A 19,262-nucleotide genomic window follows, 5' to 3' on the forward strand; every position below is an offset into this window, starting at 1 on the left:
CTATTCCATTAATATAATGTGTTGAATAATTTACAGATAGTGCTTGTATCATTCCTGCACGTTCGTTTGGACCAGCTCTGATAAGTAGTGGAATGGAGAACCACTGGGCAGCAAACACTTTGATGCTTTTCCTCTGAAATTGTATTTTAAACATTTTATTTTGTCAGAGACGAATGTAGCTGATCTTAGCTCCTCCTTCCAGGTATACTGGCTGGGGCCGATGTGTGGTGGCATAGCAGCAGCTCTTATCTCTGACTTTAATTTGTATGCACTAACACTAAACTTCAGTATACGCTGGAACGTCCTGCTTAATGGTCCAGAAGATTGAAACGATGCAGTTGGAATAACTGGAGCAGCAGCCCAGGGCCAAGTCAGTGGGTCGGACATTTATGAACAATATATGATTTACAGATATGCTTTAAATATTGTTATATTCTTGTTCATAGCCATTTTTATCATATGTATTTTAAACCAATGGATATAATATAAAGATTATTTTTCATCCGGTTTTCATCAGAAAGATTTTTTTATTTGCAAAGTTCAATGTACGGTCAACATATCCTTATTTACATTATGGACGGTAATGTATATTTAGATCATATATTATGTATCTCATACTGTATTATTCTATTCAAGGTGTTTGGTTAATGTCCTAAATATGTCTCTGTAGTGAAACAACAGGACAATGTGGATAAGTAATTGTACATGAAGCACTTTAGATTATTCATTAAAAAAAAGCATAATTTGACAAGATGTGGCCATCGTGGAGATTTCCTGTTTGGCTATGTCACAAGAATGTCCTTTCCCCATCGAAGCACGCGGCTCCTCTCACGTCCGGTTTTATGGCTAATGCGTATTTGATGGTCCCCACACCATGGGCTAGTCATTGAATAACCATCAGGGGACTTTAAACTCTACACCTGAACATTTCTCCACAGAAGCCCTGCGTTCTGAGGGGCAATCCAGCCAAGGTCATTAAAGTAGACACAAGTGATTATTAGTTTGAGCACCGGGTCAACATATCCTCTGTGGTTGGATGCACATCCTCGTGTTGAGTATTCCCAATATTGTCTTCTCACAGGTCAAAATGTATTATACTTTAGTTTATAAGAAATATAATTTAGTATCATAAAGTATATGAAAGTTATTACAAGTATCATTGTACTTTTTGTGCTTAATTTACAGCATATTTAACATGTACTTAAACAGTGTGTACTTCAAAATGGATGTAATATAGTTCAACATCAGTGTACTAAAAATAAATACTTATTCTGCAATACTTAAAAGGGTATTTCAGTGTACTTTATTGTATGTTTATTGCAAAAGGTACACTAAATTGCAAATACATATAGTGGTATTTTAGTGTACTTGTGGAAAAAACAAAGAAAAAAAAATAAAATCTCTTTTGAGTTTATACAACTGTGTGCCAGTGCAAAGACAGGCAGTGTAATTGCTGAATATCGGCACCGTCGGAATGCGTCAATCACATTACTTTGACATATTTGCTGTTGTATAACGACATTTCTTTATGTGCTATTTTGTGTCCCAATTTGTTAAATACTCCTGGACCCCTTTTTGAATTCTTGTTTTAGAACTGCCAGGATTGGTGATACCATAAGACAATACTGGACATTTCAAATTCTCCAGGATATTCCTTCTGTAGTTACAGCCGCAGTGACCTTCACTGAACTTGCAGTAATACCGGCAGTGATGACTGAAGAACCTAAAGTGTAACCCTGTGATCACTGTAAATCAACGGCATTGTGTTTTCACTCCCTTCAAGCCAAGCCAATGCCCGGCCCACTTAAGTAAACAGTCATATTGAATCACCAGTGTCTTTGAAGACTAGAGAGGCAATATACAAATGAAATTGCAGCTCCATTTGAAATAAACTCAACAAAGCATAAAGGTTTATTTGATGGTAGTGTATTTGCCACCTTGTTTTGTCACCTCTTTGTGTTTTTACAGATGTTCCAGGTCTCTCAACGCTTCTATCAGCAGCAGAAGAATGTCGTTATTCAAGACCTGGTTGATTTAATTTTGGGGGAGACACCCTGGCCAAGTCCAACCTCACTGGGAAGGGAGGACTGACTTGACCCGGAGAAAGTTAATTAAACTATAGATAATCTGTAATAATGTCATCATCATGAATGGATTTTATATATTTTGTATTTGCTTGTTTTAAAAAATGTGTAAAGTGTAAAATTTGTGTTTTTAATTTTAAGTAAAGTGCAATTTAAAGTGCATCATATATCATTAGTGCTACTTGACATAAAGTAAAACACAGTTAAATGTACTTATATTTTGAGACACCATTAAGATACATTTACATATACTTCAATTATTTAATTATTTATAAGTCTATTTAAATTATGTTTTACGTGAACTTGAAAGTCATTCCAAATGGTAATACAATTTAATCTGAATGAATTATCCACACATTTTGATTGCATATGTTTTATATAAATTAGAATTGTATTAATAGTTATCTCAATGGTGGAGTACAGCCTTTGTAAAACAAATTATTAAAGAAGTAGTTCTCATGTCTATTTAAGTGCACTTTACTGGTGCCTGAAAACAGCACAGTCAAGTACACATAGATGTATTTAAGTATGTCTGTAGTAGCGCTAATGATACAACATGAGTGTACTGAGTACATTTTTAGTACAGTAAAAATAGCACACCTTTAGTTCATTAATTATGTGCTCATGAGTACACTTAAACTAAGTGTACTTCAGTGATATTTTTTTTAACCTGGGCTGTGTGAGATGTTCATTAAAAAAATGTCTGTGTCCCAAATAATGTTACACTGCTGTGTGAGGTAGTGAAGATGTACATTTTGTTATATTGTCGGGTCCAAGTTCCACTTATTACCACCCTAGGGAGAAGAAATCCATGATGGAAAATCACTCTGATATTCAACACAAACTTTAATGCAACATTAAGCATAAATGCAACAAAAGGGGAAGAGTCTATAAATGCATAAATCAATATATTAATTTTTTATTAATGGCAATGGCTGTAACAATCCAAATAAAGTTCCACATTCAGTATATACATCATTCTTTATGACCTTCCTCCCTTCAATGAGGAATATTTCTCTGCTCTGGTGAATGTTACCACAACTGTCAGTTTGGTTTCTCATAAACCTCCTGTAGTGCTCTGAGCTTTTAAATGTGTCAATGAAAGGATAGCTGTGCTGATGGGTTCATCTCACTTATATGACATGACACTTTTACACATGATTTTTATGGTGGGAGTTCAGAGGCCGGTCACATGACGGCGGCCAATCTTCTAAAATCTCCTTTCTTTGTGTGCTTAACCTCAGAGGTCAGAGCATTGTGTTTAGCCTCTTGTTTTGAAGCCTGTCCTCAACAACATGGACAATGCTCTTTTTGTTGCCCCTCAGTCATTTTGTCTGAGACTGTCCTTCATCAAATTATTTGGCTCTCGCGTCGTGCTTGATTATTCCATGAATTGGCATGGGAGAATGTTGTCCACTCATTATATTTATGGAGACAAAATAATGAATGAAGGCTCTGAAACTGATTTCAGAGTTAATCAACCCAACAATATGGCCTGTATAACGCACATCCTGAATATTGAACAGTTTCTGTGATAGAAAACCAGTATCTTCACACATTAATAGTAAAACGTTAAAGTTGATAATCTGGAAAATTTTCATTAAAATAAATATCTGACTGATACCCAGCTGGGTGTCTGCCGTGACATTCCCTGGAAAAATCACAAGCAGTGCATAGAACACACCTGTGATTACCACGTATCGCCATAGGTGCAGCCAAAGAGAACAAAACAGCAATCTTCAAGATTGTAACATTAAAGAATAAAGATGGCAAAATTAGTATATTTTTCTATTGTCAACACATCTCGTGAAAAACCATTAATGAATTGATCCTACTAACCAAAGCCTGATATAACATCAATGAGCTACACTGTGGCATTCAGTAAGATGTTCCTTCATTACACTGTCCTGCTGCAGTAAACACTAGGAGAGGGGGACCAATGGTGCATAATAAAAGGGCGATATACTAACGATAGTTTGGAGGAAGAAAAAGCTGACAGCTGATTAATCGGTCGTTAGAGCTGATAGTGTTTCATTATGTATTAATTTTGTGGGTAGAAATAAACTGGAACGTCCCGAACAAATAATATTTCCTGGAAGTTACAGCACCCAGCTGTTTTAGGAAGTGATTGAGCCTTTTTAAAAAACAAAGTATATATTTGTGACCTGTTCTTCAAGATGTATGTCTTCAGAAGAAATATGGGGTACTCTGTCCCACAGACAGGGAAAGGGAGTCAAACAGAATTGAGAGACAATCTCACCCCCATCTCAACATACTGACATAATGCTTGGACCTTATCTGCCAGCTCCTTACCACGTTCACTCCCTCTCTGCATTTCATCAGTTTTTGGCAAAGGTCCAATAAACACTGTGTCAGTAGAGGGGGGGGGGGGGTTAGATATCTGGTGAACTATGGCGGAACTGTGTGTATTGAGAAACAAGGCGCCAATAAAAACAAATAAAATAGTTCTTACTTCTCGACGTGATGCAGGTGATCCCTAGATGACAGTACTGGATTACATTTTCACAGCTTCCGTGTTTTTCCCCAAAAATCAGCACAACACCGCAAGGTTCAGTGAGTGAACAGCCAGCAGGGTTATAAACACTTGTCAGAGGGTGCAGAAGGTGAATGGTCCCACACAATCTACCTCAGAGGCCCTGACCTGCGAAACTGCTTGGTAAACACAGATCAAAACAGACCACAGTGTTAACATTGGTTCTGTCAAAGTTAAAGGCAGAGTCTGTGAATAATGTAAACCAAAATACACACAAAATATATCACAGAAATGTCAAACAAGGGATTAAAAAAGGTTATCACTCTAAAATGGATTAATGGGTCATTTTAAAGCACAGACTAACTCTTGGGAACTACAAAATCCAGTTTACTAATGTGTTAAAGGTTTGCATACATGTTACATGTTGTACTTGTGTGTTTGGCAGATGAAGTCTGTTCAACTGAATCCTTGAACTTGTGCGTATATATTTTCTTCTTTTAATGATGGATTGGGCCTTTAAAGATTGACATCACAGTGTAACGCTCCACTGGTCCTAATGTGCTGTGTGACATAGTTGAACAAAAAACATGCCCTGCGGTATAGCCTTTAGTTGTAATTTTAAATTGTATGCCAATAACACAGAAGTGTGCACTCAAAGACACAGTCACACATGCATGAAAACACACTAATATGACTGCTGTGACCTCTGTGAAGCCTACTCATAAACACTACATGCCAAAAATGACTTTAGCCATGAAGGACAAGTACAATGTAACGTCACGTGACAATTAACAAGTAAGCTGCATGTCCATGTTATGGTAAATGCTAAGGGGACACACACACACAAACTAACACACACACATTAGTATTTAGTGTGCAAACACAGTAATGTATGCTCTGACTTCGAGTTCAACTAATAGGGGCTGAATGAATGTGCAACACTGCCGCCATCTGGTCTAAAAGGGATTTAGGTCTGTATGCTGAAGTAGGACTAATATCCTAATATGAGGAGGAATCTTAACTTTCCAAAAGCAACATCCTCTTCTATTAAACTCAGGCCTTTAGACAGAGCGTATTAACCTCCAACACCACCTTTCTACAGCCATGTTTGAGGGATATCACAAGACATGATATTTGTGCAGTTTTTGATAAAAACAAACAAAAACAAAATTTGAAGTATATTGCTGAAATACTATTTAGTATATTTTGAATTAGTAGCCTAGGTGGCACAAACCTTGCTGCATTACTTCTTCTAAAATTTACAATTAAATCTAACGTTGGTTTCTGAGCAGGTTAGTATGAATTGTGAAAACCGAGCTGTGATATTAAACAAAAAATGTTTTTTTTTTTAATTGAAGCTGGATACAGACAACATGGCACGAACAACGTGGCATATAGTATTTATTAATTTAAATATATATTTACAAAATTAAGTGTGATAAACACTACAACTCGTGAACGCACCCCTCCACACATCCACATTGCCAAGGAAACCGGAAAGACGTTTAGCGCCACTTCCGGTTTTCAAAGGTGTAAAGATGTCGCCGTCGTTATTTAATTTTGTCGACGCTAAAGACAAATTTACGGTGAGAAATCAGAACAAAAAACTTTCGGTAGCAAAGTAGGTGGTGTCACATATTGTATATCGTTATTATAAACATCATAGCTAACTAGATAGCAGGTCTGTTGCCGCCAGTTGCTGCTTGTTCTTGCTAGTGTTTTCATAGCGGTTAGCAAATGCTAAGCTAACAAAACGCTCATGTTCTCTCTCTCTCACACACACCTACAGGCATCTGCCAGAAACGCGCTAGTTGGTAAAACCAGCAAACCTTTGGTAAACGTGTTCAATCAGTTCCCTGGGAAGTAAGTAATGTTGATTTTAGCCTCTTTTGCAAGTGATGGATACGGCCATTGAAACGTATTTTTGACTCGACTGTGTCGTGTGTTACAGTGAGGCAGAGAAGAAGACCACCCTTGACCAGGCGCTGAGGGGTGTGCTTGGTGATCAGATTGTAAGTAAATTAGCGGACATCTACTCTTATTTTGTTTCAATGAACCTCATTAAATTAACCATGTATATTATATATTGTATTTTTTTGTCTGCAGGTTGAGCAGAAGGTGAACTGTGATGAATACGTAGCTCTCATCTACCTGAGTATTGATGCAGTGACAGAAGGTATGTTGCTCTTTGTCTTTGATTTATAGGAAAGACATCAGTTAATGAATGGATACTTGTTGTGTTATACCATTCATTCAAATTGCCCACATGACACTCAGTGATACTATGTATTGCTATGATATATATACATATATATATACATTCAAAGAAAGACACCACTTACTATGCATCTTCAAGTGATAAATTAGATAGATAAAGATATTTGATAGATAAATTAGTAATATTGTTGTCATGACATATGCATCAGCACAGACTGTGCCCTGACTAAACCTCACAAGATCTGTGATCCAGCTTTTTTCTGTCTTGTGTCACTGTCTCCTTGTAGGTATCTGTTCTGCTACAACTCCTTTCCTTCTGCTGGGAGATGTACTGGACTGTCTTCCCCTCGACCAATGTGACAAAATATTCTCTTTTGTGGAGGAGAATGTTTCCACCTGGAAATCGGTAAATAAGCTGCAGCCTCAAAGCCAATTCTAGTGTGTCTGCAGTATAATAAAGATCATTTAATCACTGTGTGCTCTCCCTTTTCCTAGAACTCTTTTTACACTGCCGGGAAGAACTACCTGTTGAGGATGTGTAATGGTAAGGATGGCTTTTCATTCTCGTTGGTGACCAACACTTTGTGCGTTTAAAGGGCACACAGCTGTTTGTAACACGCCTGTCAACCTGTGTAGATCTTTTAAGGAGGCTGTCCAAATCCCAGAATACGGTATTCTGTGGGCGGATCCAGCTCTTCCTGGCACGTCTCTTCCCTCTGTCTGAAAAATCAGGTAAACGCATGCATGTTATCTTTGAATACAGAAGACAACATCGACTCCTCATGTGTGGTAGTTTATCATCTGTGGCCACCATCATCCGCATTTAATGTACTGCCATTTGTGTTTATTCCAGGGCTCAATCTGCAGAGCCAGTTTAATCTGGAAAACATAACCGTGTTCAACAAGAATGAACAAGAAAGCACTTTCGGCCTGAAGGTATTGTGTTGATAATGACAGTGAGAATTTTAAATGTAACCTTAAAGTTAGAGTTTAATCTTATTTCATTGTTCGGTGTTTATAGCAGACAGAAGAAAAGGAGGACGGCATGGAGGTGGAGGAAGGAGAAATGGGAGAGGAGGAGGCTCCGGCACCGTGGTGAGGCAGCGTCTTGCACTGAAATACAGCAACGTTTAACAATGTCATGAATGACACCGTTTGCATGTTACTCATTTTGTATTTATTAAAACTGCATCGATTATTACTTTCAGTTCCATTCCAATTGACTACAACTTGTACAGAAAGTTCTGGACTCTGCAGGACTACTTCAGAAACCCTGTGCAGTGTTACGATAAATTCTCTTGGATGACATTTCTTAAGGTAATGCCCCTCGCCACGAGAGCAGAGAACGCTTTGTCAGATCATAACGACTACCAAAGTAGACCGCCGGTGTAAATTCCTCTTTGTCCTGCACAGTTCTCAGACGAGACCTTGGCCGTGTTCAAGAGCTATAAGCTGGATGACATGCAGGTCTCGAAGAGGAAGCTGGAGGAGCTGAGAGGATCGGGAGGAGACCACGTCTACTTTGCCAAGTTTCTAACGAGTGAAAAGGTGAGAAAACAGTTTTTAGCCCAGAAATAATTGTATTTACCATGAGACACCTCTCAGTCTGCCAGGTATCTCAGCGCTGTCTCGTGTTCCAATTAAGTCCAATCTTTTTGTGAGGCGCCAATGCACTTATAGGAGGCACCGACGTGTATTCTGTCATGTGCCACACACACTCCCTTAATGAAGATGAAAGGACCGCACATTAAAACCAAAACGTAGCAGAAGTCGTGGGAGATACCGGCCGCATCGACATACGCTGCCTCAGCATATTATCCTGTTACATTCCCGATGTGCTTTTGAATATGTTCATTTGTTTTTTATGCAAAGTTAAGAGTTTGGGCGTTGCCTCACTTGTTGTTCTTCGTTCATACCCTCCAGCTGATGGACTTGCAGCTCAGCGACAGCAACTTCAGGCGGCACATTCTGCTGCAGTACCTCATCCTCTTCCAGTACCTGAAGGGCCAGGTCAAGTTCAAAAGGTGACGCATTTTGTAGAGCGGTGCACAATATAGTGTGTGTGAAGAAAAGAAGCTGCCATCAGTTGTTTCATGTTTTGTTTTTGTCCTCGTGCAGCTCTGGCTGTGCTCTGAATGATGACCAGACTACGTGGATTGAAGACACAACTAAACTGGTTTTTCAGGTCAGTCTTCAATCTCGCTGACATCACTTCCTATAAATAAATGCGTTTCACTCTTCTTTGTACCTGTCGACCTCCAGTAGGTAGCTATGCCAATACGTTTAGTTTAATTTGGTAAAATTCTGAAATATCTGCCATTTTGGCATGGGGTCCAGAGAGAGAAACCCACCGTCTTAATCTGTGACTGTTCTCTTGTAGCTGCTGAAAGAGATTCCTCCGGATGGAGACAAGTTTGCCACCATGGTTGAAGTAAGCCAAGATTTCAGAATGCTATTATCAGATACTAAACGAGGCTTGTTCTCACGCGCTCTGTCAAGTTCCCTTGTAAGAGTTCTCGGTACACTCGTGACACTATAAATGTTCTTCTTGACAGCATATCCTCGGCACAGAGGAGAACTGGAATGGCTGGAAAAATGAGGGCTGCCCGAGCTTTGTGAAAGAAAGGTACAGCAGCCTAATCTCGCAATAGAGTCGTGGCAGATAGTTATTTTATTTACTTCATTTGTCCATTTTTACAGCAAAAGAATGTGGTGTGTAAAGTTGAGCTGGCATGACAAACTGACTTATTCCCTCTTTAACAGGACAGTGGATGACAAACCCAAAAGACCCACCAGGAAGAGACAAGCTCCAGAAGACTTCCTTGGAAAAGGGCCGGACAGCAAGCTGTTCATGGGAAAGTATGTGATGTAATGATGTAATGCAGGTTAGGGAAAGCAGAGTTGTTAAATGTTCTCAATTCCACAAAATGCTGAGTGCAGGTCATGTGTTCGTCTGCGATATGTGGAGACAAATGAAAAGAGATCCTTCCTTAATAATCAGTTGTAGACCACGACCCAAGTGGAATGAGCCTGTAGAGTTTACCTCAACAATTCTCACTTTTGTGTTTTGTTAGTGACGAGTTGACTCGACTGTGGAACCTGAACCATGACAACATGGAGGCCTGCAAGTCCGACAGCAGGTCAGTGGTTCAGAAAACAAGGAAGCAGTTCTCATCTACATCACCTTCCCCGTGTATGTATCTACTGTGTGTATATATATCAGACAATGTTGTCTTTCATTCAGGGAGTTCATGCCATCGCTGGACGAATTCTTCGCGGAGGCCATTGAACAGGCCGATCCCGCTAACATGGTGGAGGAAGAGTACAAGTACGTTTGCTCTGTGACTCGTCTTTTCTCCCTAAAGAGCTTCAGTGTCTTCATCCCCGGTCTTATATCTCTGTGACAGCGGTGGCCAGACGCATTATGATTTTGGGTTGTCCATCTGTACTTAAGCACCTCTCCCTCTGTCAAAGGTCGGGGTCACCACCACTTCAAATCTGTCCCGTCCTCGTGATATCTCAGGAACGCTGAGAGTGAATTCCTTCAAATTTGACCAAAAACATCCACGTTGACTTAAGGATGAACTGATTTTTGTGAAAGCAATATCTCAGGAACACCTGGAGAGAATGTCATATCTGGCACAAGCATCCACTTGAACTCGAGGATAAACTGATAAGAATTTAGTGATCAAATGTCACTGAGACAACACAATAATACATACACATTGTCTAATAGGATAGCATGTTGATCTCAAGACATTCAACTTTTGTTTTTCATGACATACTATATTATGACTTTTTATGGCATGCTATACTCTGACCTTTCATATGTTTAAAGATATACTGTACTTTGACGTTTTAATTGCATACTATACAATTACCTTTTTATGAAACACGGCCGGTACAGTGAAACTGCGAATGGCTCATTAAATCAGTTATCGTTTTTTTTATGGCATATTATACTAGACTATATTTTCAATGACTTACTATAAACTCTGACATTTTCGATTTTTATGTTACATTTTTCAAGCAGTATGGCATTCTGTACTACTTGTGACTCATCAGTTGCTTCTTGTGAATCACTTCAGGGCCTTGCGGAACCCAAACTACGGCTGGCGCGCTCTGAGGCTGCTGTCCAGGAGAAGTCCACACTTCTTCCAACCAACGAACCAGAAGTTCAAGAGCCTCGCAGACTACCTCGACAGCATGGTCAGCAAACTGGCCAAAGAACTGCCGGTGAGGATTTACTTTACTTGAGAAAAAACGGTTCATTATACAAAGACATGATGACAAAACTGATATTGTTTTCGTTCCATTCATGCAGAAGGATATTCCCTCTGAAGAGATCAAGACGGGAGAAGAGGATGACGACGATAATGGAGACAATCTCCTCAAAGACAGCAACGACAGTGAGTTTGAATAGTCGCTGATTCAACACTGTACATCCCAACGTGTAGGCTATACTCAATAAACTACAATTACCATACCCCTCTCCATCTTTAAGCTCCTAGTTTCCACCCTGTTTCGATGAAGCCTCTATTCTTATCCTCCTCTTCGTGTGTGTGTCTCTCTCTTCCAGGTCCGAGCATACAGAGCAAGATGGTGAGCAACCAGCAGATGGATGATATCGCAGCAAAGCTGGGCGCTCAGTGGAAGGCGCTGGCTCCTCATTTGGAGATGAAGGCGGCGGAGTTGCGAGAGATCGAGACGGACAGCGAAGAAGTCGACATGCAGGCCAAACTGCTGCTTGTAGCCTGGCAGGACAGAGAGGGAACACAAGCCACCGTGGAGAGCCTGGTCTCAGCTCTCAACACCGCAGGGTTCGCCCAGATCGCAGACCTCCTCAGTGAAGCTTAAAACAGATCGTTCAGTACCTCAGTTGTCGTCGCATCCTTTTTCATACCAAAAACAATTGGAAGCTAACATTTTTGTATGTGGTGTAAGTTTTTTCACTGTTAAGAAAATCCAATAAATGTTTTTTTAATAAAACAGTTGTCGAATCATTAATTCCGATGCATGCTCACATTAAAGAATGTCACACTTTGGTACAACAGTTTATTTTCATCACCTATGAAAAGCAATCAGTCAATAACTTATTACAGAGGGTTGATGGTTCGGTCTTACATTGTTTCTCCTGAAGCGACGGCCTTTTAAGGGTTCAGATGTCAGCAAGAACAATGTTCACTGCTGGTTGAGTAAACCCACACGGTTGAATCTCAAGTCTTTATTTAACCACACACACACAGTTCATCACAAGGACAACCTGTTCCAGACCATGTCCCCACACACTTCCCCCGAAAAAAAAGCATTAGTGAAGATTTGGCAGAAAGAACCTCATCTGTCAATACATTTCAGAACAATTCCAGGAGATGATGCGAGCCAAGCACTTAAGAAAAGACCTGAGGTTGAACCCGAGTTTCCCAGAGGGGCCAACAGGTGAACAAGGGCAAGTCTTTACAGTGTTAGTCTCCGTAATACATCTGAGAAGGCTCGGCGAGGCATTCCTGTAAAAGTCGATTAAATGATAAAGAGAGATTTTTGCTTGTATGATATGAGCACCTTATCAAAGGCTTTAAAAAATATACAATGTGTATAAAACATTTAATGAAACTGCAGAGCTGGACTCGTAATCCTCTTTCAAGGATCCGGTCCACAGATTGCCTCTCGTCATGTCTCCATTTTCAAAGCCCACTATAGTTGAATATTTAACACCATTTGACAGAATTTGTTTTACAAGCATCCGTGTTGGTTACAAAAAAAAGAAAGAAGAAATTAAGGTCATCGAATCTTTAAAGACACCAGTTTTATTGCACATCTATGCAGACAGTGCTTGGAAATGGCATTTTTTTTTTGTATGTATGTCGTCTTTGTCTTCTAGGAAATCTTCCACAGCTACTGCTCCTCTTCAAGTATTTCCAGCCGCCGGGGGCCGTACAGTAGAACGTACGCTATATGCCAGTCCCCGCCCCCGGACAGTCGCAGGATGTCCTCCGGAGACACCAGACTCACCTTGTCGTCGTCGAACTTCACCCACTCATCTGACGAGAGACCGCAGGGAAACGTTAAAGTTCCTGAACATCTGTGTACACTCGGGGGGGTTTAGGATGCTCTATTGTGATGGAACAGCGTGAAACCACCGCTTACCTTCTTTCCTCTTGACCCACCCCACGTAGTGACCTGAGGAGCTGGAGCGGCCTTGGTGCGTCAGCACGGCCTGCAGGTCGTAGTAGCCGCTGTTGTTGGAACCGAGGTCTGCGGGAGAAACGGCAGTGTGTCACAATTTCCTTCCAACGTTTGGCTGATAATTGACTGAAATAGACCTTTACGGGAACACAGTGTATACTCAAAAGCCATTACACTGCTAGATACCCAAGTGGTGCTCGGCCTTGTGGGACAATCACATTTTGCAGGCACTTGAAAACCTTTCATTTCATTTGTACCTTTGGTAAGTGTAACAATAGAGTTAGCACAGTGTGAGCACTTTATCTGCCTTTTCAACAATAGATTTATTGCTGAAGGTTAGACATTTATGGAACATTTTAAAATCTAAATGCAGCCCTTTGTCTGATTCTTGACACACAAATAAGTTACTTTATTCTCATGCTGTTAAAATGTGTCTATAAAAGGTGTATTTTTAGAGTGAATGAGCACATGTTGATTAAAGGGTATTTATTCTTTTTTTTTTTTTTTAATGCCACATTATACATGGATGAAGGAAGAAATTGTCTTTATGTATGTATATACAGATATGTATTGTGATGTATACATTGCATTAAAATGTTGGGATGAATTTACATGTTTTCATGTGAGTGACATGTCCTTACGTACCATCAGGGAAGGAGAAAGGCTCATATTTCACTTTCCCGGCACCTGGCTTCTTCAACACCTAATGCAAACAAAGAGCTGGTATTTACACTGTATGATGATGTGGGAGCTTAGCATGACAGGTAGCAAGTAAAAATAAGATGTCAAAGGAGCGGCCGTACCTTCTTCTGCTGTTCCTCTAGAGTCATGTCCTCCATCTCCTTGAACTTGGACCTGAGGGGCTGCATCTTCTCCTGGACCTCCGTGGTGCAGAGCTCATAGACGTCCAGCATGAGTGGGAACTTGACATCCTTTAAAAAAAAACAGACAGTGTGTTAGACTGCATTAAATGACCAATCATAGTGAGCCCCGTTATAAATTAGGGACGACGGCGGCTCTAGACAAACCTTGAGGACTTTTGCATTGACGGACTCCTTCTCTTTGTAGAAAAAACGGACCATTTGAACAGTCAAGTAGGCAGGGAGACGGCTGAGTTTAGACTGGAGGACACATTTCAATATGTGAATTAACTTCTCACGTTTGTAGAAAAGAACGCTTCTTTCAAGAGAAATTACAGGCAGAGGAAACACTTACAGATTTGATATACAGGGCATTTCTTTCCAAGGATGGAGACATTTTCGTGATTTCTTCCTGCAGTCTCTGGAGAGAGAGAAAAACAACCAAGTAGAATTTAAAATATGATATAATAAAAGGTACACAAAGTGCATGTCTTGCTAGACACTTTTACATTTAAAAACATTCAGGTAAGTGATTCCTACCAGTCTTAGTCCTGTTGCGAGGTATTTCACTTCCTGGTTGATGAAGCAACTGAGCTGGAGCTGGCTTTCCTTGCCCTTGATTGGCTCCTCGTCCTCAGCCTCTGTGCATTTCATACTGAACAGGAGAGTTAAGGAAAAGCCCAACGGAGTAACGACACACAGATCTTACTTCAACGCAACCGTGACACTACACGCCACTCTTCATCATCCAAACACTTTTAGAGTCAAACCATAGAAAGATGTGATCAACAAGTGCACGCCGCAAGGATACGCAGTTTCGAATTCCACGCCGAAATACTGATCAATTAAGTTCTTCTTTGTGGAGGAAGAGGCAGCTCCGCTCTCAGCCTCGGTCTAGACATTGAGACAAAAAGCAAATAAAAGGATATAACTTACTCATCAATGACAGAGTCATCCTTTCATCATAAAAACAAACAACAATAGGTTTTACCTCCATGGAAGTCTCTGGCTCTAATGGCTCCAGCTTTTGCTGAAGCACTCTCATCATCTGCAGCCAGCACTCGTTGGCATCCTGAGAGGACAAAAAGAGAAGAAAACAATGCCAAGAAATGAGACCACATCCTCATGTTATCATTCAAAGTCTAGAATAAGAACGCAGGTAGAAGATGCACAGCTGGAAGAATGAGTGTAACCTGCTGGAGGTACTGTCCCTGGTCCCCCTTCTCAGCAAACTGCGGAAAGGCCATGTGGAGGAACTGCAGCAAGATGATGGGAGGCAGGCTAGATGAGGTCTTTTCCATGGTCTCATACAAGTCACGAAGGGCTGAGGATGTCAAAAAAAAAAAAAAAAAAAAAGACATACATATTAATATCATATCATATGCATTAAGTAAGTTTAAGACATTCATTGCACAGGGTTAACCAGTGACTGTGCCTCGTACCTGCGGTGATGTATTGTGAAGGTGCATTCGCCCCTGAAGATCGCAGAGCACCTGCATACCTTGGACAAAGAAAGACACAAAGATGATTTTAAACAATGCATTTCGACAATGCAGACCACTGAAACGGATAACTCTTCATAATCAGCAGAAGACCCACCTCCTGAGAGCGGTCTTGAGCTCCGGCACAGAGCGCAGACACTGCACTGTGGCATTCATGTAACAGGTGTTGCCCAAGTTCGTCAGCCCACAAGGAAGCTCCATCTGAAAGCAGAGAGGGAAGAGTTCCTCTAAATGTATAAAAGGTGAAACACAGTTTAAATAAATAAAGGACCGCGTCTTCTTTGTAGTTAATAACCAAGCTTCATGCGTTTCTGTAGAAGTAACAATACAGGCAGAATTTCACTTTGTATTGGCCAGTCATGTGATCCACTTCCAATGAAATGGATGTTATAGCACATTTCAAACGACTTATTTTTTTTTACTTTATATTTAATGAATTAAGAAAAAGAATTGTAGACATATAAAGCATACTATGACTTTTGTTTTTAAAATGTTATGACAAACTATAGTAGGATTTTTATGATATAATATAAGACGACTTTCTTTATGACTTTAATGACATTTTTATGAGATTTGATATCATACAGTCGTACAACTCATCAGTATTATTATACTATGACTTTCTACAAATGCTTTATGATCAAATAATTTCAAGGCATACTAGAGAATTCATTTTTATTAATTTGATGACATACTAGAATTACTTTTTATGACTATATTTATAACTACTTTTGGCCTTCTATACTGTGATTTCTTAAATATTTTTTCAGTACATTATTATGATATACATTGACTTGTTTCAAAATTCTATGAGTTTTCTTTTTTAATTATATTTTTATGACTTTTATCAGCAAAATATACGATACATTTTTTACAACATTTTAATTATATATTTATGACAAACAATACTATAACTTGATTATGGCAGACTTGCTAAAGTGCTTGCTAAATGACATCACTTAGACATCACTAATGCGTGTCACGTGATACTAGTGGCGTTTCAACGGGCAAGCAGCACAGCACCAGATTTTATTAGTAGTACATGGAACGTATTTTGCATTACGTTAAGACATGTTTTGGGATATTCATAAACATATTTCAAACACTCGCAAAAACAATGTAGGCTGTACTCTTCTATCCAAAAGTGAGTCAATCCCCATAGACCTCCATGCTAAAATGCCCAACTTTACAGCAGAAATTAAACATGTTCACGGTTTGGTACAGAAACCAGTTTTTGGTCTCTGTAACATTCATATTATCTCACCCATGTAACTTACACTAGCTGTCTGCTCTGAGCATCACCTCAGCTGTTATGAGTCACTGGACTTGAGCTCTCTCCTGTGTTTGTGTTGTTGAGCCTCGCTCTACCGCAGCTACACCCTCTCATCCAAATATGGTCACTTCTGGTTCCAAAAAACAAAACAAGATGGCAACAGCCGGAGCAACCCACTTTGAGCTTCACGTTGGCTCTTCAGAAACGTACGGGTGACTTTAGGAGACTACGTCCATATTTTATGGAGTCTATGTAATCTCATGACAATGGGAATGGGACATATACTGTATATTTAATTCATTATGTTCTCTACTTGGCAAACACCACATTGAGGAAAACATATTTACTCCGGCCAAGTCAGACGAAAACAACAATCATTTATTTTAGGCGTACTGGTCATCGTGAGGCTTACTCACCGCTGAAGCCAGCTGCTCCTCGGTCATGTCCTCGACAAACATGGGCCGAACAGCCGGTTCCTCAGGCAGGGCTTCAGCTGAGCCCATCATCAGCAGAGTCATTCCCTGCAAAAAAGAAGAGAAATACACAGAAATTCACCGATTGGTGGTATAGTTCTGTGAACGAAGAAATTATGATTGTTATACGTGTTCAAACATCTTGAATACTCACATTTTTCAGTTTAATGTTCCCCCACTCATCATCCTAGAATAAAGAACAAGACATTGGTGAGCTTCTCAAAAACAGTTAAGGGATAAGGCTCCGAGGCCTTAAAAACAAAATGCTCACTGAATTCCTACAACAACTAGGCATTGCAGTTAAAAGGTGAATTTGCTGGGCACCGTTTTCAGCTGTAGACTAATACACATTTGCTTCTCTTGTGACTATTCACGACAGCAGGACCAGATCCCTGTATGCAGATGTGTGGCTCATTGGTGCGTTTTAATAGTTTGCGGTGAACAGATGTCAGTATATAACTCTGTGGCAGGCTTTGGCTAAAAGGGGCAATACTTGTTAGTATGTTAGATGATTTTTTATCACATCAGTACCTTCAGAGTGCCTCCCTTCACCATGACCTTCTGTCTGTCTGGCTGAACTCCTGACAGGGCGAAGAGCTGAGCCTTGAAGACCATGGGTGGTTCCTCAGTGTTCAACTCGACTGCATCAAACTTCTCTTTGCCCCATTTCACATTCACTGAAAACAATACAGAAGAATAGTACACACACACGTTAGCCTCCCAGTGTGACCGTCGGGAAAAGCAGTTACTTTGTCAAACAGCTGTCATGTATGACACAGCATCTATCAGTTAATTGCTCCATGGTGCTAACACAGCTAGCTTCAGTCCAAGCTGAAAGTGAAAGCATACAACGGTTTGGCTGCCGAGGCAACGAAATAAAACGGACGATTGGCCATTTTAGTGTCCCATGTAAGATTAATGCCATATTAAAAACAGCATACACGCGTTTTATAAACATTGTTGGTCTCCAAGAAGCCGCAATTGCAGTAACGTTAAAGGGCTTCTGAAGTGTACACTCATGATTTGGCTAGCTAACGCTAGCTTGGTTAGCAGGACTACCCGTGCTAATCGTGGACTGCATATACGAATAAAAGGCGTGATTCTGTGATTTCATACTGGTATTACACGTAGAGGGCTTAAACGGACATGGTTACCAACAAACAGTCTTGGTTTTAAATAACTAACGTTAGTTAAACTACCTTTACTCAACCGTTACTTGGCTAACCTAAGCTAACGTTAGCTGGTACTTAGCGTCAGAAGCTGCTTTTTTGATTGAGCCAGATGCCAGCTAATGTAACCGGCTTCACCAGACACATTCTGTAAACTCCACTAACTAACAGGGACTCAATGGCAGTAACGTAATACTTAAGAGTGTTCTCCTGTCTTTAAATATTGTTTTTTGGGGGGGTAATAACTCCACCAGTGGCCTAACAACACTGACAGGCTGGCTATTACCGTTAGCATGCTAATTGCATATCATGCTAAAGCTAGCTAACTTAGCATGCTAAATGTAATTTCACGTTACTGCACAAAAAACACGTGTAAGAGTTGACGGTTTTTGATGTCATTTTCTACGGCAATTAACGTGTTGTATTAAAAATAACACCATACCTGTAAACACCGGCATATTTGGCAACCTTTTTACTTCCTCAACTCTTTGTTTTTTTCCTGTTTCAATCCACCGGGGCGCGAATGGAGAGTTGAGCTAGTTCTCAGGTTGAACTTCATTCAAACAGAATGACGCTGCAACAACACGCTGAGAACTTATCGATGCGCTCTGACATCTGCTAGCCATCCTGCCGCAAGCACTGCACCCGGGACTACACGCACACACACACAGAGATCGTTGTTGCCCGGACCATTCAGGCACATTAATTACAGTATTTATGAGAGGGCTGCTTGTTAGAGAGGTTTGCTCGGTCAACAACAAGCCTACCAGGTGATGTTTTTCCCCTCTCCCACCATATTAAAACTCAATTAAGCCTGTGTATTCCTGTGTGTACTGTCTATTTAAGATACTAATTACATTAACTGTGAGATAATTTACACTAATTCTAGAATATGCAACATAAGCACAAAACAGGAATGATTGTATCAAAACTAGATTTCAGATTTTGACACATGGAATCTCGTTAAGACACAAAATTAGAAAAATAAAACAGAGCCCACCTTGGGG

The 19,262-nt window shown here is 40.1% G+C and overlaps 2 protein-coding genes across 3 annotated transcripts; one reads left to right on the forward strand and one right to left on the reverse strand.

Moving 5' to 3' along the window:
* The first annotated feature begins 6,099 nt into the window (after positions 1 to 6,099).
* On the forward strand, positions 6,100 to 11,778 carry thoc1 (THO complex 1). 2 transcript variants are annotated; one of them, XM_079173593.1, is made up of 21 exons: positions 6,100 to 6,164; positions 6,368 to 6,441; positions 6,530 to 6,590; positions 6,685 to 6,754; positions 7,083 to 7,201; positions 7,291 to 7,339; positions 7,432 to 7,527; positions 7,649 to 7,731; positions 7,817 to 7,890; positions 8,004 to 8,112; positions 8,209 to 8,343; positions 8,719 to 8,819; positions 8,914 to 8,980; positions 9,176 to 9,226; positions 9,351 to 9,421; positions 9,559 to 9,654; positions 9,870 to 9,935; positions 10,040 to 10,123; positions 10,884 to 11,031; positions 11,120 to 11,204; positions 11,375 to 11,778. In XM_079173593.1, exons 1-21 carry the CDS (start codon positions 6,117 to 6,119, stop codon positions 11,650 to 11,652), a joined length of 1,965 nt encoding a protein of 654 aa, XP_079029719.1. In that variant the 5' UTR covers positions 6,100 to 6,116; the 3' UTR covers positions 11,653 to 11,778. The 2 variants fall into 2 exon arrangements, with proteins under 2 accessions (XP_079029719.1, XP_079029720.1); XM_079173594.1 differs by having other exon boundaries at positions 7,820 to 7,890.
* A 58-nt stretch (positions 11,779 to 11,836) lies between these two features.
* usp14 (ubiquitin specific peptidase 14 (tRNA-guanine transglycosylase)) lies at positions 11,837 to 18,830 on the reverse strand. The gene is made up of 16 exons (XM_079173484.1): positions 18,698 to 18,830; positions 17,618 to 17,763; positions 17,241 to 17,273; positions 17,030 to 17,134; positions 15,438 to 15,541; positions 15,281 to 15,339; positions 15,032 to 15,162; positions 14,830 to 14,910; positions 14,650 to 14,732; positions 14,379 to 14,493; positions 14,194 to 14,259; positions 14,007 to 14,099; positions 13,782 to 13,910; positions 13,624 to 13,681; positions 12,940 to 13,047; positions 11,837 to 12,833 (listed from the first exon to the last, which is right to left on the reverse strand). The coding sequence occupies exons 1-16, from the start codon at positions 18,711 to 18,713 to the stop codon at positions 12,688 to 12,690; spliced, it is 1,473 nt and encodes a 490-aa protein (XP_079029610.1). The 5' UTR covers positions 18,714 to 18,830; the 3' UTR covers positions 11,837 to 12,687.
* Between the last annotated feature and the right edge of the window lie 432 nt (positions 18,831 to 19,262).

This window comes from Pholis gunnellus (genome assembly GCF_910591455.1).
Source record: "Pholis gunnellus genome assembly, chromosome: 14".
In the NCBI taxonomy this organism is placed as follows: domain Eukaryota; kingdom Metazoa; phylum Chordata; class Actinopteri; order Perciformes; family Pholidae; genus Pholis; species Pholis gunnellus.

Coding starts and splice junctions, on each gene's coding strand:
- usp14 (XM_079173484.1), bottom strand. Junction 17,274..17,617: donor TGAAGGGAGGCACTCTGAAG/GTACTGATGTGA, acceptor TCTTTATTCTAG/GATGATGAGTGGGGGAACAT. Junction 15,163..15,280: donor TTCACAATACATCACCGCAG/GTACGAGGCACA, acceptor TGACATCCTCAG/CCCTTCGTGACTTGTATGAG.
- thoc1 (XM_079173593.1), top strand. CDS start 6,117: ATGTCGCCGTCGTTATTTAATTTTGTCGACGCTAAAGACAAATTTACG. Junction 8,344..8,718: donor AGTTTCTAACGAGTGAAAAG/GTGAGAAAACAG, acceptor CATACCCTCCAG/CTGATGGACTTGCAGCTCAG. Junction 9,422..9,558: donor CCGAGCTTTGTGAAAGAAAG/GTACAGCAGCCT, acceptor CCTCTTTAACAG/GACAGTGGATGACAAACCCA.